Source organism: Monomorium pharaonis, chromosome 8, assembly GCF_013373865.1.
Source record: "Monomorium pharaonis isolate MP-MQ-018 chromosome 8, ASM1337386v2, whole genome shotgun sequence".
Lineage (NCBI taxonomy): Eukaryota > Metazoa > Arthropoda > Insecta > Hymenoptera > Formicidae > Monomorium > Monomorium pharaonis.
In genome coordinates, this window is record NC_050474.1 from 10456670 (window position 1) to 10476761 (window position 20092).

General features: G+C 43.3%; 2 protein-coding genes across 2 annotated transcripts; both read right to left on the reverse strand.

Moving 5' to 3' along the window:
• Window positions 1-1707: 1707 nt before the first annotated feature.
• LOC118646979 lies at window positions 1708-2284 on the reverse strand. Its single transcript, XM_036291003.1, has one exon. The coding sequence runs from the start codon at window positions 2273-2275 to the stop codon at window positions 1727-1729; it is 549 nt and encodes a 182-aa protein (XP_036146896.1). The 5' UTR covers window positions 2276-2284; the 3' UTR covers window positions 1708-1726.
• Window positions 2285-3319: 1035 nt separating this feature from the next.
• On the reverse strand, window positions 3320-4540 carry LOC118646821. The gene has a single exon (XM_036290530.1). It carries the CDS (start codon window positions 4538-4540, stop codon window positions 3320-3322), a length of 1221 nt encoding a protein of 406 aa, XP_036146423.1.
• Window positions 4541-20092: the final 15552 nt, after the last annotated feature.

Consider the following 20092-nt stretch of genomic DNA (forward strand, 5'->3'; position numbering starts at 1 on the left):
ACTACTCACCAGATGATACTGTAGGGAATCAGATTTTTGTAAACTCGAGAATGTTAGACGAAAGCCTGCTGGCTCAACTTATACACAAATATTGTATTTATTGACTCTTGTATATTGAAGGAGAATGACTGCGAAAAGCAAGTCAGTCGTCCTCGCGCCTCGAACATAGCTGGACCAACAAGAAATTCGTTGTTTTGAAATAATAAAGAATCTTCCTTCATACCGAGACCCATTATATTTTATTTAAAATCATAAATTCCTACAATATCTATGTCCAGCAATCTCGTACATTGTTTTCCCGTACTTTGAGTGACGCTTTGGATGTCTTTGCACCTGCTAGAGAATTTGTAGTAAAAAAGCCACCTGTGCAATGGCTTACTGAAGAGCTCAAATCCCGCCTCCGTATTCATAAGGGTGCTGTCTCATGGCAGCCGGAATTCGGAAAACGGTATCTCGGAAAAGTAATAAAGAGGGCATCAGCCAATCAGAAATTTCGCGCGTTTCTTCTTAGTAGGCAGTTAGACGCGTTCAAAAAACACAACAAAGATTGATTTACGAGGTTAACGAGGTTAACTTTTTATTTTATTTGACAATATTTTCTAAAATCTTTTTCACCACGAATAAAAACATATCAGTGGTAAATTAATTTGATTATTTTATTTACTGTAATTATAATGTTTTGTAAGATACATATTTCATTAAAAGAAATTATAATAAGATATTTTTGTAAATATAAAATAGGTTATTAAATAACCGATATATTAATATAATAATAATAAAAATGTTAACTTTTTAATTTTTAGAAGCAATTTATATGCAGCTACTGTTGTTCGCGACAGCGCCAAGGAGGAGGAAAGCGGTTGAGTCAATATATATCAATTATAATTAGTTTCATCCAATGTATTTTAATGTCACACAAAAACTGAATCTATTTATATTTGATGTCGAGTTCTTAATTGTAGGCACGTTAATCGCGAAGATTATCACTCGCGCGCGGAGCGGGTAAGGTTCGCGAAACGTTTTCGGACTTGACTCCGGAAAGGATACTGCCGTTGACCTTTACTAAATTGGCGGAGTTCTCTCAAGAGAGTGACGAACTCTCCAAAAACATCGCGACGACCGAAGGGGCAAAAGGAGGAGCTCCTTTTCGCGCTCTGGAGCGCCTTTGCCATGCGCGCTTTCGCGCCTTTACCCGCGATTGGCTCTCGAGCGCATCCCGAAAGCGGCGCTACAAGAGTCAACGTGCTATGCGCTCGGCAACGGGTGACCGTGTAGTGCACACAGCGTGAGCCTGTTCTTAGCGTGGAGAAAACAACGGGATTAAGCGGATAAACAATAAATATTCGCCAGGCTCACGATGTGTGCCGCCGAATTCCCGTTGCCCTCCGAGCATCGTTTTGCATGAATCTCTTAATGTTGGGAGATTCACGCAGGGTCTTGAACATTCCCGCCCGCCTCGTCGCGCTGCGACGAAGTAAGATGGAGCGGCAGGCGTCTCGCTGGTGGCGCGGGTCGATTATCGATCTGCGATTGATTGATGGGTTAGGTCGCGGATGCGATTCATGCGCAGTGTCGTACTTGAGACGAGTCTGTGTTATGATGAATGAAAGACGCTGTTGACAGGTGGTGGTTCATGTGCACGAAAAGAGGAGTGATATGGAGAGGGCGGAAACGCGAAGGCGCGTACACGGTAAGCTACGAGGATGCCATTTCATGGTTAACAGATTTAGGTTGTCCAAGCGTCGACGTTGTCCACCGGCAGCAAAACCAGCTTGACGTGAGGCCGCAGGAGCTCTGACGATGCTGTCTTGACGGTCGCTACTCGCATGACGCCGTCCTCACCGGGGTGGAGGCTAGTGACGCGGGCTAAAGGCCATCGGCTTGGTGGAGTTGTCTCCGATCGGATGAGGCACAGTGATCCTATTTGCAGGGTATGATCGGACTTGTGCCACTTAGGACGAATTGCAAGAGCGTGTAGGTATTCGCGTGACCACCGCTGCCAAAAGTGATCACGCATCCTTTGCAGGTGCTGCCAGCGAGACAGGGAAGATTCGACTGCTCTGGTAAGTGAAGGTTCCGGGATGGAGATGAGCGGACCACCAATCAGTAAGTGACCTGGAGTTAGTGCAGATACATCGTTGGGGTCATCGGAGAGTGGTTGTAGTGGCCTGGAGTTTAAGCACGCCTCCACTTGCGTAAGAAATGTGCTCATTTCCTTGTAGGTGAGTGTCGAGTCGCCGATGACACGCCGCATGTGGTGCTTGGTTGATTTCATCGCAGCTTCCTAGAGGCCACCAAAGTGCGGCGCAGACGGTGGGTTGAAGTGCCATCGAATGTTGTCATTAGAAGTGGCGTTGGCAATGTTGATGCTGGCTGAGGATGAGGCGCGAAAGAAGTCCCTGAGCTGCTTGTCTGCGCCAATAAAATTAGTGCCACAGTCGGAGTAAAGGTCGGTGCACAAGCCCCGCCGTGAGGTAAATCTTCGAAGTGCTGCCAGGAAGGCGTCGGCCGTGTAATCTGACACCACCTCAATGTGCACGGCCTTGGAGCTTAGACAAACAAAAATGGCGATAAAGGCTTTGTGAGCTCGCTGGCCTCGTCCTTTGCTGGTTCGAATGGAAATGGGCCCGGCGTATTCCACTCCAGTGTGCAAGAAAGGCCGCGCTGGATTGACTCTGCCTCGCGGAAGATCGCCCATGGGTGGCTGCAGAGGGGTGGCTCGCCACCGAGCGCACACGACGCATCGATGCAGCACTCACTTGACCACAGCGCGTCCCTGAGGGAGCCAGAATCTGTCGTGAAGGCTAGCGAGCGTCAGTTGCACTCCGCCATGGAGAGTGCGGCGATGGTGTGACTCCACAAGGAGGCGAGTGAAGTGCGATCGCGGCGGGACGATCATGGGGTGTCGTTCGTCGTGGGAAAGCGGTGCGTGCCGGAGTCGACCTCGAACTCAGAGAATTCCGTTGCCATCCAGGAACGGGTTCAAAGCCGTCAACCGACTTCGACTAGGGAGTGCTTGATTGATTTTGGCGGCTGCGACTTCAGCGGGATAGTGCAGTTCTTGGACAAGTCGGAGCCACCTGTGAAGCGCTCAGTTGAGCTCGTCCGGTTCAAGCCTGGATTCGGAACGATCCGGCACCGCCGCTCCGTCCCAAGGTCGCCGCCAGCGAAGACACCACGCGGTGACGCGAAGAAGCCTGTGAAACGCGGAGACACTAGTCAAGGCGTCGGGTTCGGCGACTTCCTCGATGCGGGCGACGTGCAATGAGGCTCGGCACTCGATGATCTCGGCGGTAGCGGGCTCCCAAGAGGATGATGGTCACTCCGTTCTGTCCTTGCTGAACCAGCAAGGGCCGGTCCACCAGAGTGGGTGTTTGAAGAGTTCACTAGGCGAGATTCCTCGGAATGCGCAGTCAGCTGGATTGTTTCTGCCTGGAACGTGGCGCCAGGAGGCTTCTGAAAGGAACTCCTGGATGCGTGAAACCCGGTTGGCCACGTAAGTTTTCCACCGAGAAGCGTGGCCTCGTATCCAATCAAATGTGACCTTGGAGTCAGACCACAAGATAACAGGAGCTGTAAACAAACTCAACGTGTTGCGAACGTGGATAATTAAATCAGACAGTAATGAGGCCGCACAGAGCTCCAGTCGCGGCAAGGAGATAGGTTTTATCGGGGCGACCTTCGTCTTGGCCGCCAGCAAATGCAGGCGAACTCCGTCAGTCTGAGCCACACGGAGGTAAGCGACGGCTGCATAGCCTCGCTCCGACGCATCGGCGAAGCCATGCAGTTCAAATTCTGAGTTTTCGTCACCGCCACTCACCCAGCGACCGACTCGGATGGAGGCGAGCTGCGGCAACTCTTGGAAGAATTGCTGCCATTGCTGAACATCTCCCGGGTGAAGAGGAGCATTCCATTCAAGGTTCTGCAACCAGGTAGACTGGATCAGAATCTTGGCCTGAATGACGACGGGAGCCAGCCACCCAAGAGGATCGAACAACCGGGCGGTCTCAGCGAGCACACTGCTCTTGGTGTAGTTGGAGATGGAACGCTGCTTGATTGAGAACGAGAACGCGTCCTCGGCTGGATACCAATGCAGCCCCAGAGTTGCATGACCCTCGTGCTTCCAGGAGACTGAATCGGCTAAGAGGCAGTGATCTGAAGGAATTCCGACTAATATGTCCGGGCAGTTGCTGCTCCACTTCCGCAAGGGAAACCCGCCCGCCGTGCACAGCTGGCGCAGCTCTTTCTGCACCACTACTGCGTCTTGCTTGGAGTGGGCCCCGGTCACTATGTCGTCGACATAGCAATCGCGGCGCAGCACGGCGGCGCCGCGTGGAAATCGCGTTTCCTCGTCGTCGGCGAGCTGGCGGAGAGTGCGGATAGCAAGAAACGGAGCGCACGCGAGGCCGTAAGTAACAGTATTAAGGCGGTACTCGCGGATCGAATCACTTGGTGAGTGCCTCCATAGAATGCGCTGAAAATCTCTGTCCTCGGGTGCCACAAGGATCTGGCGATACATCTTCTCGATGTCCGTTGCCATGACGTAGCGATGCCATCGCCAACGCAACAGTACGTCAGCGAGGGGCGGAAGCAGGTTGGCCCCGACAAGCAAGTGCGAGTTGAGAGACTCACCAGACTTAGTGCGTTGAGACCCATTGAAGACGACTCGAGGCTTGGTGGAGGCGCTTGTGTCCCGAAGCACGCCATGGTGAGGTAAGTAGCATAAGTTCTGCTTGGTTGCGTCAGCGTGTTCGGTTGCCGGTTCCATGTGCTGTAGCTTCTCGTATTCTTTCAGGAAGGTCCGATACAGGCTCCCGAACTGGGCGTCAGCGTCGCATCGACGTTCCATGGAGGCCAGCAGTCGCTCAGCAGGCCTACGGGTCTCACCAACAGAGATAGGAAGGGAAGAGAACAGCAACCACACTATGTAGCGCCCGACGGAAGTGCGCTTGTGAGACTGCACGAACACGCTCTCGCACAATTGCTCGTCGGGAGTGAGGAGCCGATTCCCTCTCCTGGGCCCAGAACTGTTGAACGAGCTCGAACAGGTCGCGATCAACCGTGCACTGAAGGGATGAGCGATTGGACGCCAACCGACTTCCTTCGCAGCCTCCGGAGAGAATCCATCCGAGTAGGGTGCATTGCGCGATGGGAGACGCTGCATCCCCCCTGCGAAGGCCCTCCCGGAGTATAATTGAGCACACTTCCGCTCCGAGAAGCAGCTCGATTGCGTCGTTGGCCAGGAAGTCCGGATCCGCTAGCTGGAGTTCGCGGAGATGCGGCCAATCGACCTTACGTTGTACTGCTGATAGATGGAGAGGCGCGGCAAAATAAATGCGACGACGGTAATCCTCTCGCTACTGACTTTGGATGTCAGGGTGAGTTTGATCCTTCCGCGACAGGCTCCGGACCTTGAACCACCGATTCCAAAAATGCACACGGACGAGCGCGATCTTGGCAGGTGCAATCGTTGCACCAAGGACTCGGAGATTAGGGAGACCTCGGATCCTTGATCAATCAGAGCGCGCACGGTGTGCGGGTCGCCACGGTGATCGGTGACGTCGACTCGCGCGGTCGCGAGGAGAATCGCCCTACGATCGCCGTCCCCACGCGTGCAGATTTCGGTCGAGCGGGATTAAGCAAGAGGATTCGCTTGGAAATGAAGCTCATCAGGCTTTCGAAATCAGACGGATCGACGGACTTCTCGGAGCGCGTCTCCCACTCGAGTCGAGTCGTGGAATCCAACAACTCTGTGACGAGGTAGTTGAACAGGTCGAGTCCATGGGAGCCGATGGGTCGACCGATGCTCTCCTGAGCGTTTACCGCACTGGTGGCGGCATTGTAAATGCGGATAAGTTCATCGGCAGTACCTGCTTTCATTTTTGCAACTGAGGTGAACGACGCGAAGTTTGAGCGTGCCAGCTCTCTCTTGTTCTCATAGTGCGTCGATAGCAGAGTCCACACGCGCGCATAATTGTCTCTAGTTACAGGAAGCGAGCGTATTAATCTCTCAGCGGCCCCTTCCACGCTACATTTGAGGTGATGAAGTTTTTCGACGTCGGACAGCGACGGGTTGTCGCCCACCATTGACAAAAAAAGGTCGCGGAATGATGGCCAATCTTCATACGAGCCCGAGAACGACCGAATTTTTAAGCGCGGCAAAGACGTTTTAGTGGAAGGGTCGACGCGCGACTCGTTTGGTGTGGGTGCCTGGGCTGGAGGACCTTGGAATCTTTTCGCATAGTCGTTGAGTATGCTGCGTTGCGACACGTACGTGTTCTCCGCGGAGTCGAAGAATTGGGTAGTGTTATACTCACTCTCATCAAATTTGTCCCCGTAGGCCGCTTGAATCAGATCATGGTGACTCTCGAATTTTTCCCACAGTTTGTCGAGGAGCGACATTCGGGTCTCAACCGCGTGGAGCGTGATGTTGTCCGTGCCCATCTTCTTCAAATTGGAAATCGTTCTGGCCATGCGACCGTGGAGGTCGCTTTGGGTGGTCAGCAGGGCAAGCAGTTCCTTGCTAATGATTTATTTTGTCCTCTTTTTTTAGATGCTGAACACAGACGACACGGCAGAGGCACTCTCACGAACGCGTTCACTCGGAATCCGGCTCGAAGGACCAGCAATGTTCGCGACAGCGCCAAGGAGGAGGAAAGCGGTTGAGTCAATATATATCAATTATAATTAGTTTCATCCAATGTATTTTAATGTCACACAAAAACTGAATCTATTTACATTTGATGTCGAGTTCTTAATTGTAGGCACGTTAATCGCGAAGATTATCACTCGCGCGCGGAGCGGGTAAGGTTCGCGAGACGTTTTCGGACTTGACTCCGGAAAGGATACTGCCGTTGACCTTTACTAAATCGGCGGAGTTCTCTCAAGAGAGTGACGAACTCTCCAAAAACATCGCGACGACCGAAGGGGCAAAAGGAGGAGCTCTTTTTCGCGCTCTGGAGCGCCTTTGCCATGCGCGCTTTCGCGCCTTTACTCGCGATTGGCTCTCGAGCGCATCCCGAAAGCGGCGCTACAAGAGTCAACGCGCTATGCGCAGCTCGGCAACGGGTGACCGTGTAGTGCACACAGCGTGAACCTGTTCTTAGCGTGGAGAAAACAACGGGATCAAGCGGATAAACAATAAATATTCGCCAGGCTCACGATGTGTGCCGCCGAATTCCCGTTGCCCTCCGAGCATCGTTTTGCGTGAATCTCTTAATGTTGGGAGATTCACGCAGGGTCTTGAACAACTGTAATTATTGATGATTGTGGAATTTATTTCCATTTAATAATTTCTTCAGTTAAAATTATCCTTATTTTTTTTCATTTCATAATGTAGCTAGAAAATAAAATAGAAATATACAATTATATATATATATATATATATATATATATATAATTTTATATAAATAATTATCAATAATATATCATATTTTGTATCACAGGTTCAAAAATTGCCGACTTATTGTTAGTCCGGAATTTTTATGACTGGGTTCCCCATGTACCAATATTTTCGGAATTTTCAAAAGTCGGAAAATTTATTTTTATTTTAGAGCAAAAAAAATATTTATCGTAATAAAAGAATTAGTAAAAAAGTAAAATTTATATATATTATATTATATTTTATGATAATAAAGAAATTTTTTTTAATTAAAAACAATTTTGAGATTAGAATACCCTTCCGAATTCCGTAAAACATACTCCATGGGGAACGAGGGCATCAAAAACTCGGAACAATAAGCTTTTGATTGGCTAGCCCTCTCTCCATTACTTTTCCAAGATTCCGGATTCCGGCTGCCATGGGACAGCATCCTAACTCGCTTTACAAACAAGCAAGGAGATCTAATAGCCTGCTTGGTTACTTATGTTATAGACGCTACAGAAATCAGCTCAATTTAGATTTAAAACGTGCAAAGTGTAATTCCTTCTTGACACGCTTAATAACATTACCGAGTCGAGTAAATTATGGAGAGAACTTGATTGTCTAAGAATTATTAAATCTTCTTTTGTCTCTCTTCTCCACTTTTTCACCGCGAATGAACTAAACTTCTATTATGCTTCTGTTTCCACTGCCTTGCCACTAAGTTATACTGATTTTATTTCGACCATCTCTACTCTTTCTGAGTACTACACTTCCCTTGTCGTCAAGAGTTTGTATTTTCTCCGGTTCAATCTAACACGATTCACAAGCTTCTTACTTCTAAGCCTCTGCACTCATATGCAGCGGATTCAGATAGAATTTCTCTTTATGTCCTTCGCATTGCATGGCCAATTATTTCATTCTGGATTACTACCCTCTTTAATCGTTCGTTGGAGCTATTTACATTCCCTACTGAGTGGAAGAGAGCGCTTATCCAAGATACGCCCATTATCCAAGACACGTATTCCCTCATCCTCGTCCGATACACGTCCGATTGCCAAACTGCCTGAATTGTTCAAAATTCTCGAAAGGGTCGTTGCTGATCAAATCATTGACTATCTAATTGAGCACAACCTCTTTGATCCCAGACAGTCTGCTTATCGTACTGGGCATAACATCCAATTCGCTCTTTTACGTGTGTGTGATGACATTAAGACCGTGATCAATAGAGGCCTGTCACAGTTATGGTGCTCTTTGACTTTAGTAAGACATTTGACACCGTTCCTCATATGTGTTTGCTTGCTAAATTAAAGGAGCTTGGGTTCTCTGCCTCCGTGGTCTCTTGGCTCTATTGGTATTTAACTAGTCGCTTTCAGGCTGTGGCTGACGACGTTGGTAATCGCTCCAAGTGGCTTCCTATTACTTTGGGAGTCTCTCAAGGTTCTGTTCTCGGTCCACTTTTATTTTCCCTTTTCATCCAAGATATTAATAAGAAAATGCTCTTATCGTTCTCCAGTTACATGCTTTTTGCGGATGATCTCCAGATTTATCGCTCTTGTCTCCCGTCAGACATACTTCGTTGTCTTGAATTGATCACCAGCGACGTGAGAGCCATTTATGACTATGCTGTGGCGAATGGTCTGACACTGAATCTTGCCAAGTCTAAGGTTATCATATTTGGTAGTTGTTGTGAGTGTGATGCACTCACACAAGAAATGTCGCAAGCGATATAAGGTGTCAAATGACACCTCGCGCGCGGACATTGCCCGGCCTACATACCGGGCGTCGCACCGGGCAATGCACCCGATTGCTTAATAAACAACACCCAAAATCTCCTGATTTTGGGGTGGAATCTGCATAGCTAGCAATTGCTGGCTAAGCAAGAACATTGACCAAAGGCCAGTGACCGGGAAGTACCCTCCCCGGTTATACACCAAAAATCGGTGTATATAAACACCGAGGTACAGACAACGAGCGGGCTTTGCTACACATTATACAGCGACGAACGTATGTCGCTCATTCTTTTATATTTGTCACGGGTATTAACGAATTAAGTCAGTGTAACTCGGTGTAATCAAGAAAGAAAATATATACACATTGTTATACGACAATCGGCTACAATCTCTCAAGAAACCTGACCCGAGGAGTATCGACGGACGATTCCAAATGTGACCTATCCACCAAAGGGCCACAACATAGTCAATTTCACATTAATAACATTAATACTTCACTACTTCTTCCAGTGACTGTTGACCACATACCCCTATCTTTTGTAAGCAAGGCAAGGAATTTAGGTGTTATCTTTACGGCTAACCTATCTTGGATAAAGCACATTCTGCATGTCTCGCAACCCGTTCATCACGCCCTATATAAGCTTAAATTCAACAAGAACGCTCTCTCCACTAAGCTTAGAACTCATAACCACTCGGATCTTGCCTCACATCGATTACTGTTGCCTTGTATATCATGGCATGAACTTGATATTAAATTACAGAGGTTGGTCAATCACTGTATTAGATTTGTCTTCAACCTTAGACGTGATGAGCACATCACGCCGTTTAAGCGTCGCCTGGGTTAGTTCTCACAAGGGAACCTCGCGAACTCGAAAATTCAGATTTTAATGAAACTTGGCATAAATGTAGGGGGGGTAAATACATGAATTTATAAATTTTTAGTAGTGGCCCAAAAACGGTTTAAAGGGTCAAAACCATCATTCAAAGGTTGAGACATTTTTGCGTTTTTTCGATATATCTCGTAAACTAAACAAAATATAAAAAACTGTTTTATACAAAAGTTTTACAATAAAAGTACTTCTATTTAACTACAGTAATAAAATTTAAAAAAAAATTGTTTAAAAAATTTTTTTAATTTTTGAAAAAAATAATTTTTTTCACAATTTTATTAATGTAGTTAGATAGAGATATTTTTGTCATAAAACTTTTGTATAAAATATTTTTTGATATTCAATACTTTTCGAGATATATTGAAAAAAGTAAAAATCTGCTCTACATCAGGAGCAGTTTCATTCTTTAGGTCGCTTTTGATCGGCACTTGAAAATTTATAAATTTATCTGTTTACCTAATTACATGTTTTTTTGTGAATGGGAAAAATACATTGTATATCTCCCATGGTCGGTCCATGGGAGTATATGGGATACATTAAGAAACCCACCGCTTGGACAAAAACACGAAGAAACAACATACTGTCACCGGAAACAACTAGTAGCGTTTTCGATTTGTTGACTCAACCCGACTCCGGGTCAATGGTCTGTTCCTTTTATCTTCATTTCTTGCACAGTTAATCACTTTTTTTGCAATGGAAAAGAACAAACCATTGACTCGGAGTCGAGTCGAGTTAGCAAATCCAAAACGCTGTAGGACTATTTTGGGGACCTAATTACATGTGTGTTTTATCTAAAGTTATAAAAAAAAACATTTTTATTTAATCACGTTAATAAAATTTACAAGAAATAAACTTTTTTTTGGTATTTCCCATATAAAGGAATTTTTTGGGTGACACATGGAAAAATTTTCAAACATCGTCGATTCCTGATAGGAGTATGATTTCCATCCCTAAAATGTTCGCGATGGTGATATTTTCAGCATGCTCGGGGAGGACTTTGAATATATTGCATAATATTTTGGAAAAATTATTTCCATCCGTCCTTTCATTACGATTTATACATAGAGTTTGTCTATAATGTATAAAAAAACATTTAAATTATTACAAACGCTACTAATAAACATTATAATTATCTAAATAAGAAATTTGTTACTTACGAACAATTCTTATATATCGTAGTGTTTACAATTATGGTATTCCTCAAAAAAATAATTACACATTTTAGGAATGGAAATCATACTCCTATCTGGAATCGACGGTATCTGAAAATTTTTCCATGTGTCATCAAAAAAATTCTTTTATATGGGAAATACCAAAAAGAAGTTTATTTCTTGTAAATTTTATTAACGTGATTAAATAAAAATGTTTTTTTTTATATAACTTTAGATAAAACACACATGTCATTAGGTCCCCGAAATAGTCCTAGTTGTTTCCAGTGACAGTATGTTGTCCTTTCGTGTTTTTGTCCAAGCGGTGAGTTTTTTAATGTATCCCATATACCCCCATGGGAGATACACAATGCATTTTTCCCATTCACGAAAAAAAAACATGTAATTAGGTAAACAAATAAATTAAAAAATTTTCAAGTGCCGATCAAAAAGCGATCTAAAGGATGAAACTGTTCCTGATGTAGAGCAGATTTTTGCTTTTTTTAATATATCTCGAAAAGTATTGGAGATATCAAAAAATGTTTTATACAAAAGTTTTATGGCTAAAATATCTCTATCTAACTACATTAATAAAACAACATTTGTCAACAACATTTCATTTGTTTACAACTCCCTGGCGACGCTGTCTACGCTAAACTTAGCTGACCGAGGCGATCGATTCTATTGATTTTCCCGGAGCACAGACTACGCTCGCAACATCTTGATTCACTAATTTTTTCTCTTATATATTATCCTTTCCACTCCACTCACCTTTCTTCTTCCTCTGTTTCCTCCTTCACCTCCTGTACTCTATTCTCCACTTTTCCTCTTTCTCTTCTTCCTCTCTTTTTTTTGTTCCTCCTTTTTCTCTCTCTGCTTCTCCTTTTGTTTCTTCCCTGCCATCTGACTCTATTTCCGCTTCCCCTAATCTCTTTCTGCTCACCTGTTCCTCTGCGCAGCACTTCTCTTTCTTTCCTTTTTCTACCACTTCCTCCTCCGTATTCCTCCTGCGTTTTCCTCTTTTGCCACCCGTCTTTATCTCCGTTTTCAACTTTTCAACTCCTGCTTTCCTCTTGCTTATCTGCTTCTCCGCGTTATACCTCCTCCGTTCTCCCTCTGCCGGTTTTCCTTTCTTCTCTTTCTTCCTCCTTCGTACCACCTTTATCTCCTTCCTTTTCTCTGCTTTTTCCGACTTCTCATTTTGCTTTCTACTTTTCGCCTCTTCTCTTTTTATCCTTCTCTCTTCCTCTTCTCCTCGCTCTTTCTCTCCCTCTCCTTCTGTTTCCCCTTTCGTATCTCCTCCTTATCGCTTGTCTCTCTAATTCCGCCCCTAGCCTCCTCCTGTCTTCCTACTCCTCCGCATGACACCTCTCCTTCCTCTTTCCTCCTCCTGCTACCTCCTCCTCCTGCTTCTCCCTTTGTTTTTTCTCTTTGTCACCCATCTCTATCTTTGATTCACTCTGCCATCGCCTTTCTTTCTCCCTCTCTCTCTCTGCTTAATTTCTCACACAACCTTCTCATCGTCACCATCTCCATACACCTTCTTAACTCTTTCAGTTCTCCACATATCTCCTTCATTTTATAAGGAAAAAGGGGCAGACGAAGTGTGGTGGAAAACAGGTAGGCGTTATGAGAGAATGTGATAATATATTTTGAGTAAAAGTACAAGAGAATTCGGCGATGTGTATCGTATTCGAGTCGGGCGGAAACTGCCTATCTATTGCCAGTCTTCCGTGTTTATTTCCGTCGCCTTACATTCCCGAACACTCGCTTTTCGGTTATCAATTAGTCTTACAATCTCGTCAAGGTTTAAATACATATATAAGGTGATTGCTGCGGGAGAAGTTCAATGGTGCACAGTACAATTGGACACGTTGCAATTGCCCACCGTGCTATTAGACGAGTGAGTCCTAGATGCGCACAGTAAAAAACGGACACAGCAGGTTGAGTGAAACGGACACAGACTAAATGGACACAGTAACAAACGGACACAGTAATAAACGGACACAGTAACAAACGGACATATTTGCACCCCCCCCCCCGTGTGTTTGTGCGTGCGCGCGCAAAGCATTTTCTGTACCACATGGGTTTGCAACTTTCCACGCAAAATATATATGGGATTACAATAGGTGATGGGTTACGGACGTGCGTTTTCGCTCGAGAATAACATATAACACGCTTTAATCTACGCTCGTCGATGAATGAGCTGCGCTTGTGAGTGGACAAAAGGTTTTCGCATTTTGTTTGAATGTCTTTTAAGTTGTTTTGACCGTCGCCACCCTGACCACACCGTCGTCCCCCGGATGAGTCTCCACAATTCGTCCAAGCTGCCACCGCGTGCAAGATTGGTTTTTGTCGATTGGAATAACGATATCGTCCTTTTGCAGACCGGCGTTTGTTCTGGTCCATTTCTGCCGTTTCTGCAGTTCGTTTAAATATTCCACATGTCATCTCCGCCAGAAATTTTGGCGGGCCTTCGATATTAAGCGTCAAGATGATAATCGATTGTCTGGAATATGAAAATAATTATTTTCTGGCAGCGTCGTAATAGGTCATCCTACCAACAAATACGCCGGTGTTAATGCAAGTGGACGTTCGGATCTGACAAAATCGGACACAAAGGTCGCGAGTTAAGTATGGCCTCGATTTCAATGGTCAACGTATTTAGTTCCTCATCGTAGGTGAACATCAAATCTCCTGCAATCCTTTTGAAATGGTGTTTGAAGAATTTGACTGCCACCTCCCATATACCTCCGAAGTGAGGTGAGAGAGGCGGGTTAAAATGCCATGCAATTTTTCTGCTTGTGGCAAAGTCATTAACTCGGGATCTAAATTCCTCGGATTCGTATAGCGCGTACCACTCGCGAAGCTGATTTTTTGCGCTTACGAAATTTGTCCCATTATCTGAATAGATATCTGCGGAAATGGATCTACGTCCTACGAATCTTTTAAGTGCCGCGAGAAACATCGATAAGTAATTTTCGATATGCCTTCGTCGACATACGCACGAATATGCAACCATACACCTTGATGCGGCCGCGATTTCGCTGTTTTCTTTTTTTTATGATGAATATGGGGCCGAAGAAATCAATCCTCGTATGATAGAAAGCCGCTGCCTCCTGAAATCGGCATTTTGGCAAATCTGCCATCTTATATTCTACGGGGTTTGCACGAAATCGAATGCATCTCGTGCATCGTCTCACGATTCGGCGTACCTGATTCTTTCCGTCAAGCAGCCAGAATCGGTGACGAATGATATACAGTGTCGTCTGTATACTCGAATGAAAATTTTTGTTATGAGTTTCTTTTATAATTAAATCCATGACGTGATTCTGGGAGGGTAGCAGAATCGAATGTCTTTGCGAATGAGGAATCTCCGCATTTCGCAGCTTGCCGCCGACGCGAAGCAAGCCCGAGCGGATCGAAGATTTTCGCGATTTCTGATAAAATATCGTTTGGAGACGTGGCTCACGGGCTTTATTGCATTTACAACATACAATAGTTCGTCGCGTTGCGCGTTTCACGAAATACCTAATGTTTTTAATATTGGATCTTTGTTTGTTAAAATTTTGCCTGAACGGCCTTTTTGTCTAGACCTTGAAGGATTCGCGGATGATTTGATGCCTACTGTCTTATGTTAAAGGCGCCCTTTGCAAGATGTTTATAGTTTCATCACGAATTCGAACGATCTCTTCATAGTTGTCCGCCTCGGTTATTAATCGTCGACGTACAAATCTCGTTTCAGTACCGCCGCCCCGATCGGAAAATCATCCACTTCATTGTCCGCGAGGCGTCCCAGATAGCCAAATAAAGATAATGTTATTTTGCTGTCACTTATTCTCTATTAATTTTATCAAACTAAAGCCAAGGTGTTTCCTCAAACTGTCTGTTGTTCTGACATCATGTAAAATTCTACATTAAAATTCAACAAACTGACGGCCAGTTGTCAACCTGCATGCATAATTTGCAGTCAATGTGACAAGTTTATTATTCCTCAATGCATGCACTTATAATTTTATAAACTCATAAAGGTTATTTGCTTTCCTGATGTTAACTTCGTTCCATGTTAAATTACAATGACAGCAAATTGTGAGCAAGTTCACAACATACATGCAGTGCATTAATTTGCCTGATATGCTTAATCTCGCTTGGCTATCTGGGGTTGTATAGTTCGTATTGCGAGAAACGGGGCCGAGGATACACTGAACGTTACTGTATTTAATTGAAAGGATCGTATGCTATTCTCGTGATACCAGAAAATTTTCTGATATTTGCGGTCGTCCGGATGTATCCAGATTTGTCGGTACATCTTCTCGATATCGGCGGTAATTACGTACTTATGGATTCAAAACCGTATCAAGTATTCAAAAGTTTATCTTGGAAGGTGGGGCCGACCATCAGCGCGTCATTCAACGATATGCCCTTGTTACATTTTGCCGATGCGTCGAAAACTACACGCACTTTGGTCGTCGCACTCGAGATCTTACAAACCGCGTGGTGATGGAGATAACAGCCGCCCTCCGTTTTGTCGGAAATTAGCGACATGTGGCCGAGTTCTATGTATTTGTTTATCACGCGTTTGTATTCTCATTCAAATTCCGAATTCTTCGTGAATTTTCATTGCAATGTATAAAAACAACGTAACGCGATAGATCGAAAGTTGCCAAAATCTCTCTCCATTAGTCGGAAAGGTAATCGCACGATGTATTTTCCGGAAGCGTCACCTATTGTGTTTGGCGTATAATGCGACTCAACGTTCGAAGGAATCTTTCTGTGACGAAGTGTGCCGTCGCACACGTGTTTAACAAGGCTCGATCTTGTACGACGTTGCCGCGGGATGTCCTTACTCGCACGACTGCACTCATCCTGAGTTGTGATGATGGATTGCGTAAGATTGCGTTAAAGACCGCTGTGAAATCAGTAATATCGTCGCGCGAATCAATCATCGTTAGAAAGGTGTTTTTGAATGACAATCATTTTTTGAGATTGGGGCCGTCGAATTTGGGTAGTTCCGCGACGGAAAGTTTAACACGTTTTATATTATTGTCCACGGGAGTGGAGGCTATATTCAAATTGTTTGTAGCCGTTGCCGGTGTAGTCCTATCATCTATCGCGCTCGCGACTGGGTAGTACCGATCTTGAATATCATCGATCTCGTTTGTGTGTTCGCCCGGCTCTATTACTTCCAACTCATGATGTAACTCCTCGTGCGCGTGGAGGAGGTCCGTTACGCATTGCAAGCGTCTCTTCAAGTTCGATTCACTCACGTTACCTCCCTCGACTTAGTCTTTCAAGGCTCGTTAGCTGAGCCTTCAACGCGGACCGTCTCGAATTAATGTGTCGTGCGCGATCCATATCTACTCGATCCGGAATTTATGCACTCAAATTCGACTCGATATACATATATTTACAAAATTACAAACGTCCACGGATAATAAATCGCGTCCGGGCGATAAGACAAGAGTTCGACCTCACGTGTAGACATAATTCATGAATAGATCTTGTCTGGGTAAGGAGACGAGGAATCACCCACGCCGGAAATCTGAGACAGCAGAGTAAAACCGACGGCCCTTGACCCCAGAGTCAAACCGACGGCCCAGCACGGCCGATAGGCTGCTACCTGATGCCCAGGTAGCAAGGTGTCGTCTAATTGACGGCATTTTTTGGTCATTTTATGACGAATCAGACGTCATAATGTCGAGATAAAATGACGTCTAAATGTAAAACTGACGTACATTTGTCTCATCTTAACGACGTCATATATTGATGTCAAAAATACGTCATTATTTTTATATTATTGACGTCATTTTCAAGAAGCTAGTATCGTACATTTGACGATATTTTATTGTTATTTGTATGACAAAACCTAGGTTTTTAGATTACATCTAATAAAGACGACATTTTAACGTCATTTTTATGACTATCCCAGGTAGTAAAAGCCGTTTTTTTGACGTTTTAGAAAATATTTCGGGTACATGTCCTATATATGCAGTACTTGCAGCACTTGCATGAAAATATCGAAATAATATAATTATAATGTAAAAAAAATTTTACGTTGTTTCTCAACAAGCATCGTGACTCCCCACACCATAGTCACATTTGGGATTGCCTAACTTCCGCGGTCACCCATTTAACTCTGAACCGCCGTCGACGTTGCTTGACTTCGAGGATCGTACGCTACCTAGCACTTTGTGATGATCCATGAACACTTGATGCTCATAAATACATATTTGTTATAGATCAGTTCAAGAGATGCGAGAAACATGAAACTTGTAGTTAACTAATATTTTTTATTAATGAAAATAAATTTACAGTTTTTTTCCTGATTTTTACATATACGAAATAACATGTGGAATAACTTATAAAAATGTTTTTGCTCTGTTCCTTTGATAAATCTAAATTATACCCCAGACAGCACGCAATATTTATAAAATATTTATAAAATATTTATAATATTTATTTAAATATTTTATAAATATTTTTGTGGTCTTAGATTTGACAAATCATAAAGATTTATCATAAATATTATAAAAATATTTATGAAATATTTATAAATATTTACAAAATATTACTTATACAAATCTTTATCTTTTATTTACCATAAATATTATATAAAATATTTAGCCCATATTTTAATATGTTGAATAAAGATTTTTTTCTTCGTATACATAAAATATGTGTAAAATATGACCGTTTTTTCAGGCGTAGAAATTAAATATGTTCTAACAGGTACTACGTGGCTTGGCTGAAACATGTATATATAGTCTTCTCCCCTTTACGAAATTTAGAAATTTATTAGATTGATGAGTTACGTTGAATGTATAAAATTATTTAATAATGCAATCAATTTTTTGCTTTTGTTGTAAATATGTTTAGTAAATATTTAAAAAATCATTTGCCAAATGTTAAAAAAACATTTTCTTAAATTTTAAAACAAATATTTATTAAAGTTTAAAAAAATATTGTCCAAACATTTAAAAAAACATTTTTTTAATTTAAAAAAGAGAACTTATCTCATTATTTTTAACTTTTTTGGAAATGTTTTTTAAAATGTTTTTTAAATATTATTGAAAACATTTTTTAAATATTGTTTTGCTGATTGGGTCTTTACGATCTGTCAAATCTAAGACCACAGAAATATTTATAAAATACTTAGATAAAAATTTATAAAATAATATTCTAATAAATATAAATATTTTGTAAATATTTTATAAATATTGTGTGCTGTCTGATAATAAACAAAATCGCATTAATTATTTAAAAAGTAATGCGACGTCTCTTCAAAATTATTATCATTTACTTAGACGTCTATTAGATGTTTATTAGACGCCGAGAAATGACTTGCAGCTTAAAATAATTTTTTATTAATAATTTATTGTTATTGTATAAAAACTGTTATTGTAAGGTTTTAAACGAACACAATAACACCAAATCACGTCACATCCAAATCAGATATTTCTAGACGTTATTTTAGATGTAGATGGCTCCGACGTTTAATAGACGTTTATCCGATCTTTCATTTCTCCTTGGGTAAGCATTTCTTTCAGCAAATTAGGGCCGCCAGGTATACTCGTGCTCGTATTTTATTCGCTCGATTTACTTCGCTGGCAAGCGATTTAACGCTTGCTGGCGGAATCTATGGTTTGCTAACTTATATCGCTTGCAAGCGATTGAACGCTTGCTGGCGGAATCTACGGTAATAGAGCACGAGTATTCCGGGTTTCCAAATTTACCGGCAATATTTAATATTCTCAGTTACTGGAGTTTACTCATTTTGGATTGCTGCGCTGAGTTCATCGTGGCACAGAAGAACCCTTATGGAAAAAACACTAAAAATAACACTTAAAAAAATACTCAAGTTGAGTATAATGTGGGACAAGGGGTAAACACTCAATTCAGTGTAAACACTCAACTTGAGTGTTCGCTTTTTAATTTACTTTTAGACTGTTATTACTCTCAACTTAAATGTTCGCCATCTAATTGAGTGTTAATTTTAATGTTAATCCTAAATTTAAGAATAACACTAAAATTAACACTCAATCAGATGGCAAACATCCAAGTTGAAAGTAATACTCAAATTAATACTCAAAGCCAGCTGAACACTCTAGTTGAATGTTTATTTTAGATATTCGTTTTATGTCCATTTCTACCAATGCAGATTAATTTTAATCTTGGTTGAACTTCCTTTTTTGTTTTTGTTTTTATTTAATATTTTCTAATCCAATGTTTAAGAGTGCACACTCAATATTAAGTGTATACCTTCAACTGATAGATGTTGAGTGTACATCCCCAACGTTTCAGTGTTCACACTTTATGTTGGAAGTATACACTCATTTATTGTGTGTCATATCCAAATGTTGAGAGTATACTGTGACGTGACGCGTCCAGCCGCGCTCGTCATAAAGGCGTAAGCCCGACCAAGGGGGTCGGTCTGGGGCTCCTCCTCGCCAAGCCGAGGGGGATACGACTTTGTTTTATTATCTTTTTCTTTTCTAGCTTCCGTGTTACCGTTTTTCCATTTTAACTATTAGTTAATTAGAGTTAAGGCGCCGAGTGTGGGCTCATGTCAAATTGTATTAAAAACGGAGGAGGAGCAGCCGTCGTGGGAATATTGTCGCGAGCTGTCGACAGTGGACGAGGTGCCTCGCAAGGCGTTGCCCCGCTGTGCGATGTCGCCCCTGAGCTACGAGGATACCGACCCCGCAAGGATACCGCATGACTACAAGACGATTCTCTGGAGGAATCACGCCGAAGGCACACCACCGGGCTGCAGACCGGGGGAGCGGCCGTATCAAAGCCACCCGCCCGCCACCAAAATCGGTTGGTCGCGGCCTGACCAGCCGGACCGGCCGAAACAGCGGGGCAAAAGGGATCTCGCCGTGGAAGTCAACACGCGCTGATCACGGGAAATTTCGAGGGGTGAGGCGGCGCAGCGATAGACCGAGGATCCTGCGACGCACG

Coding starts and splice junctions, on each gene's coding strand:
- LOC118646821 (XM_036290530.1), bottom strand. CDS start 4,540: ATGGCAACGGACATCGAGAAGATGTATCGCCAGATCCTTGTGGCACCC.
- LOC118646979 (XM_036291003.1), bottom strand. CDS start 2,275: ATGAAATCAACCAAGCACCACATGCGGCGTGTCATCGGCGACTCGACA.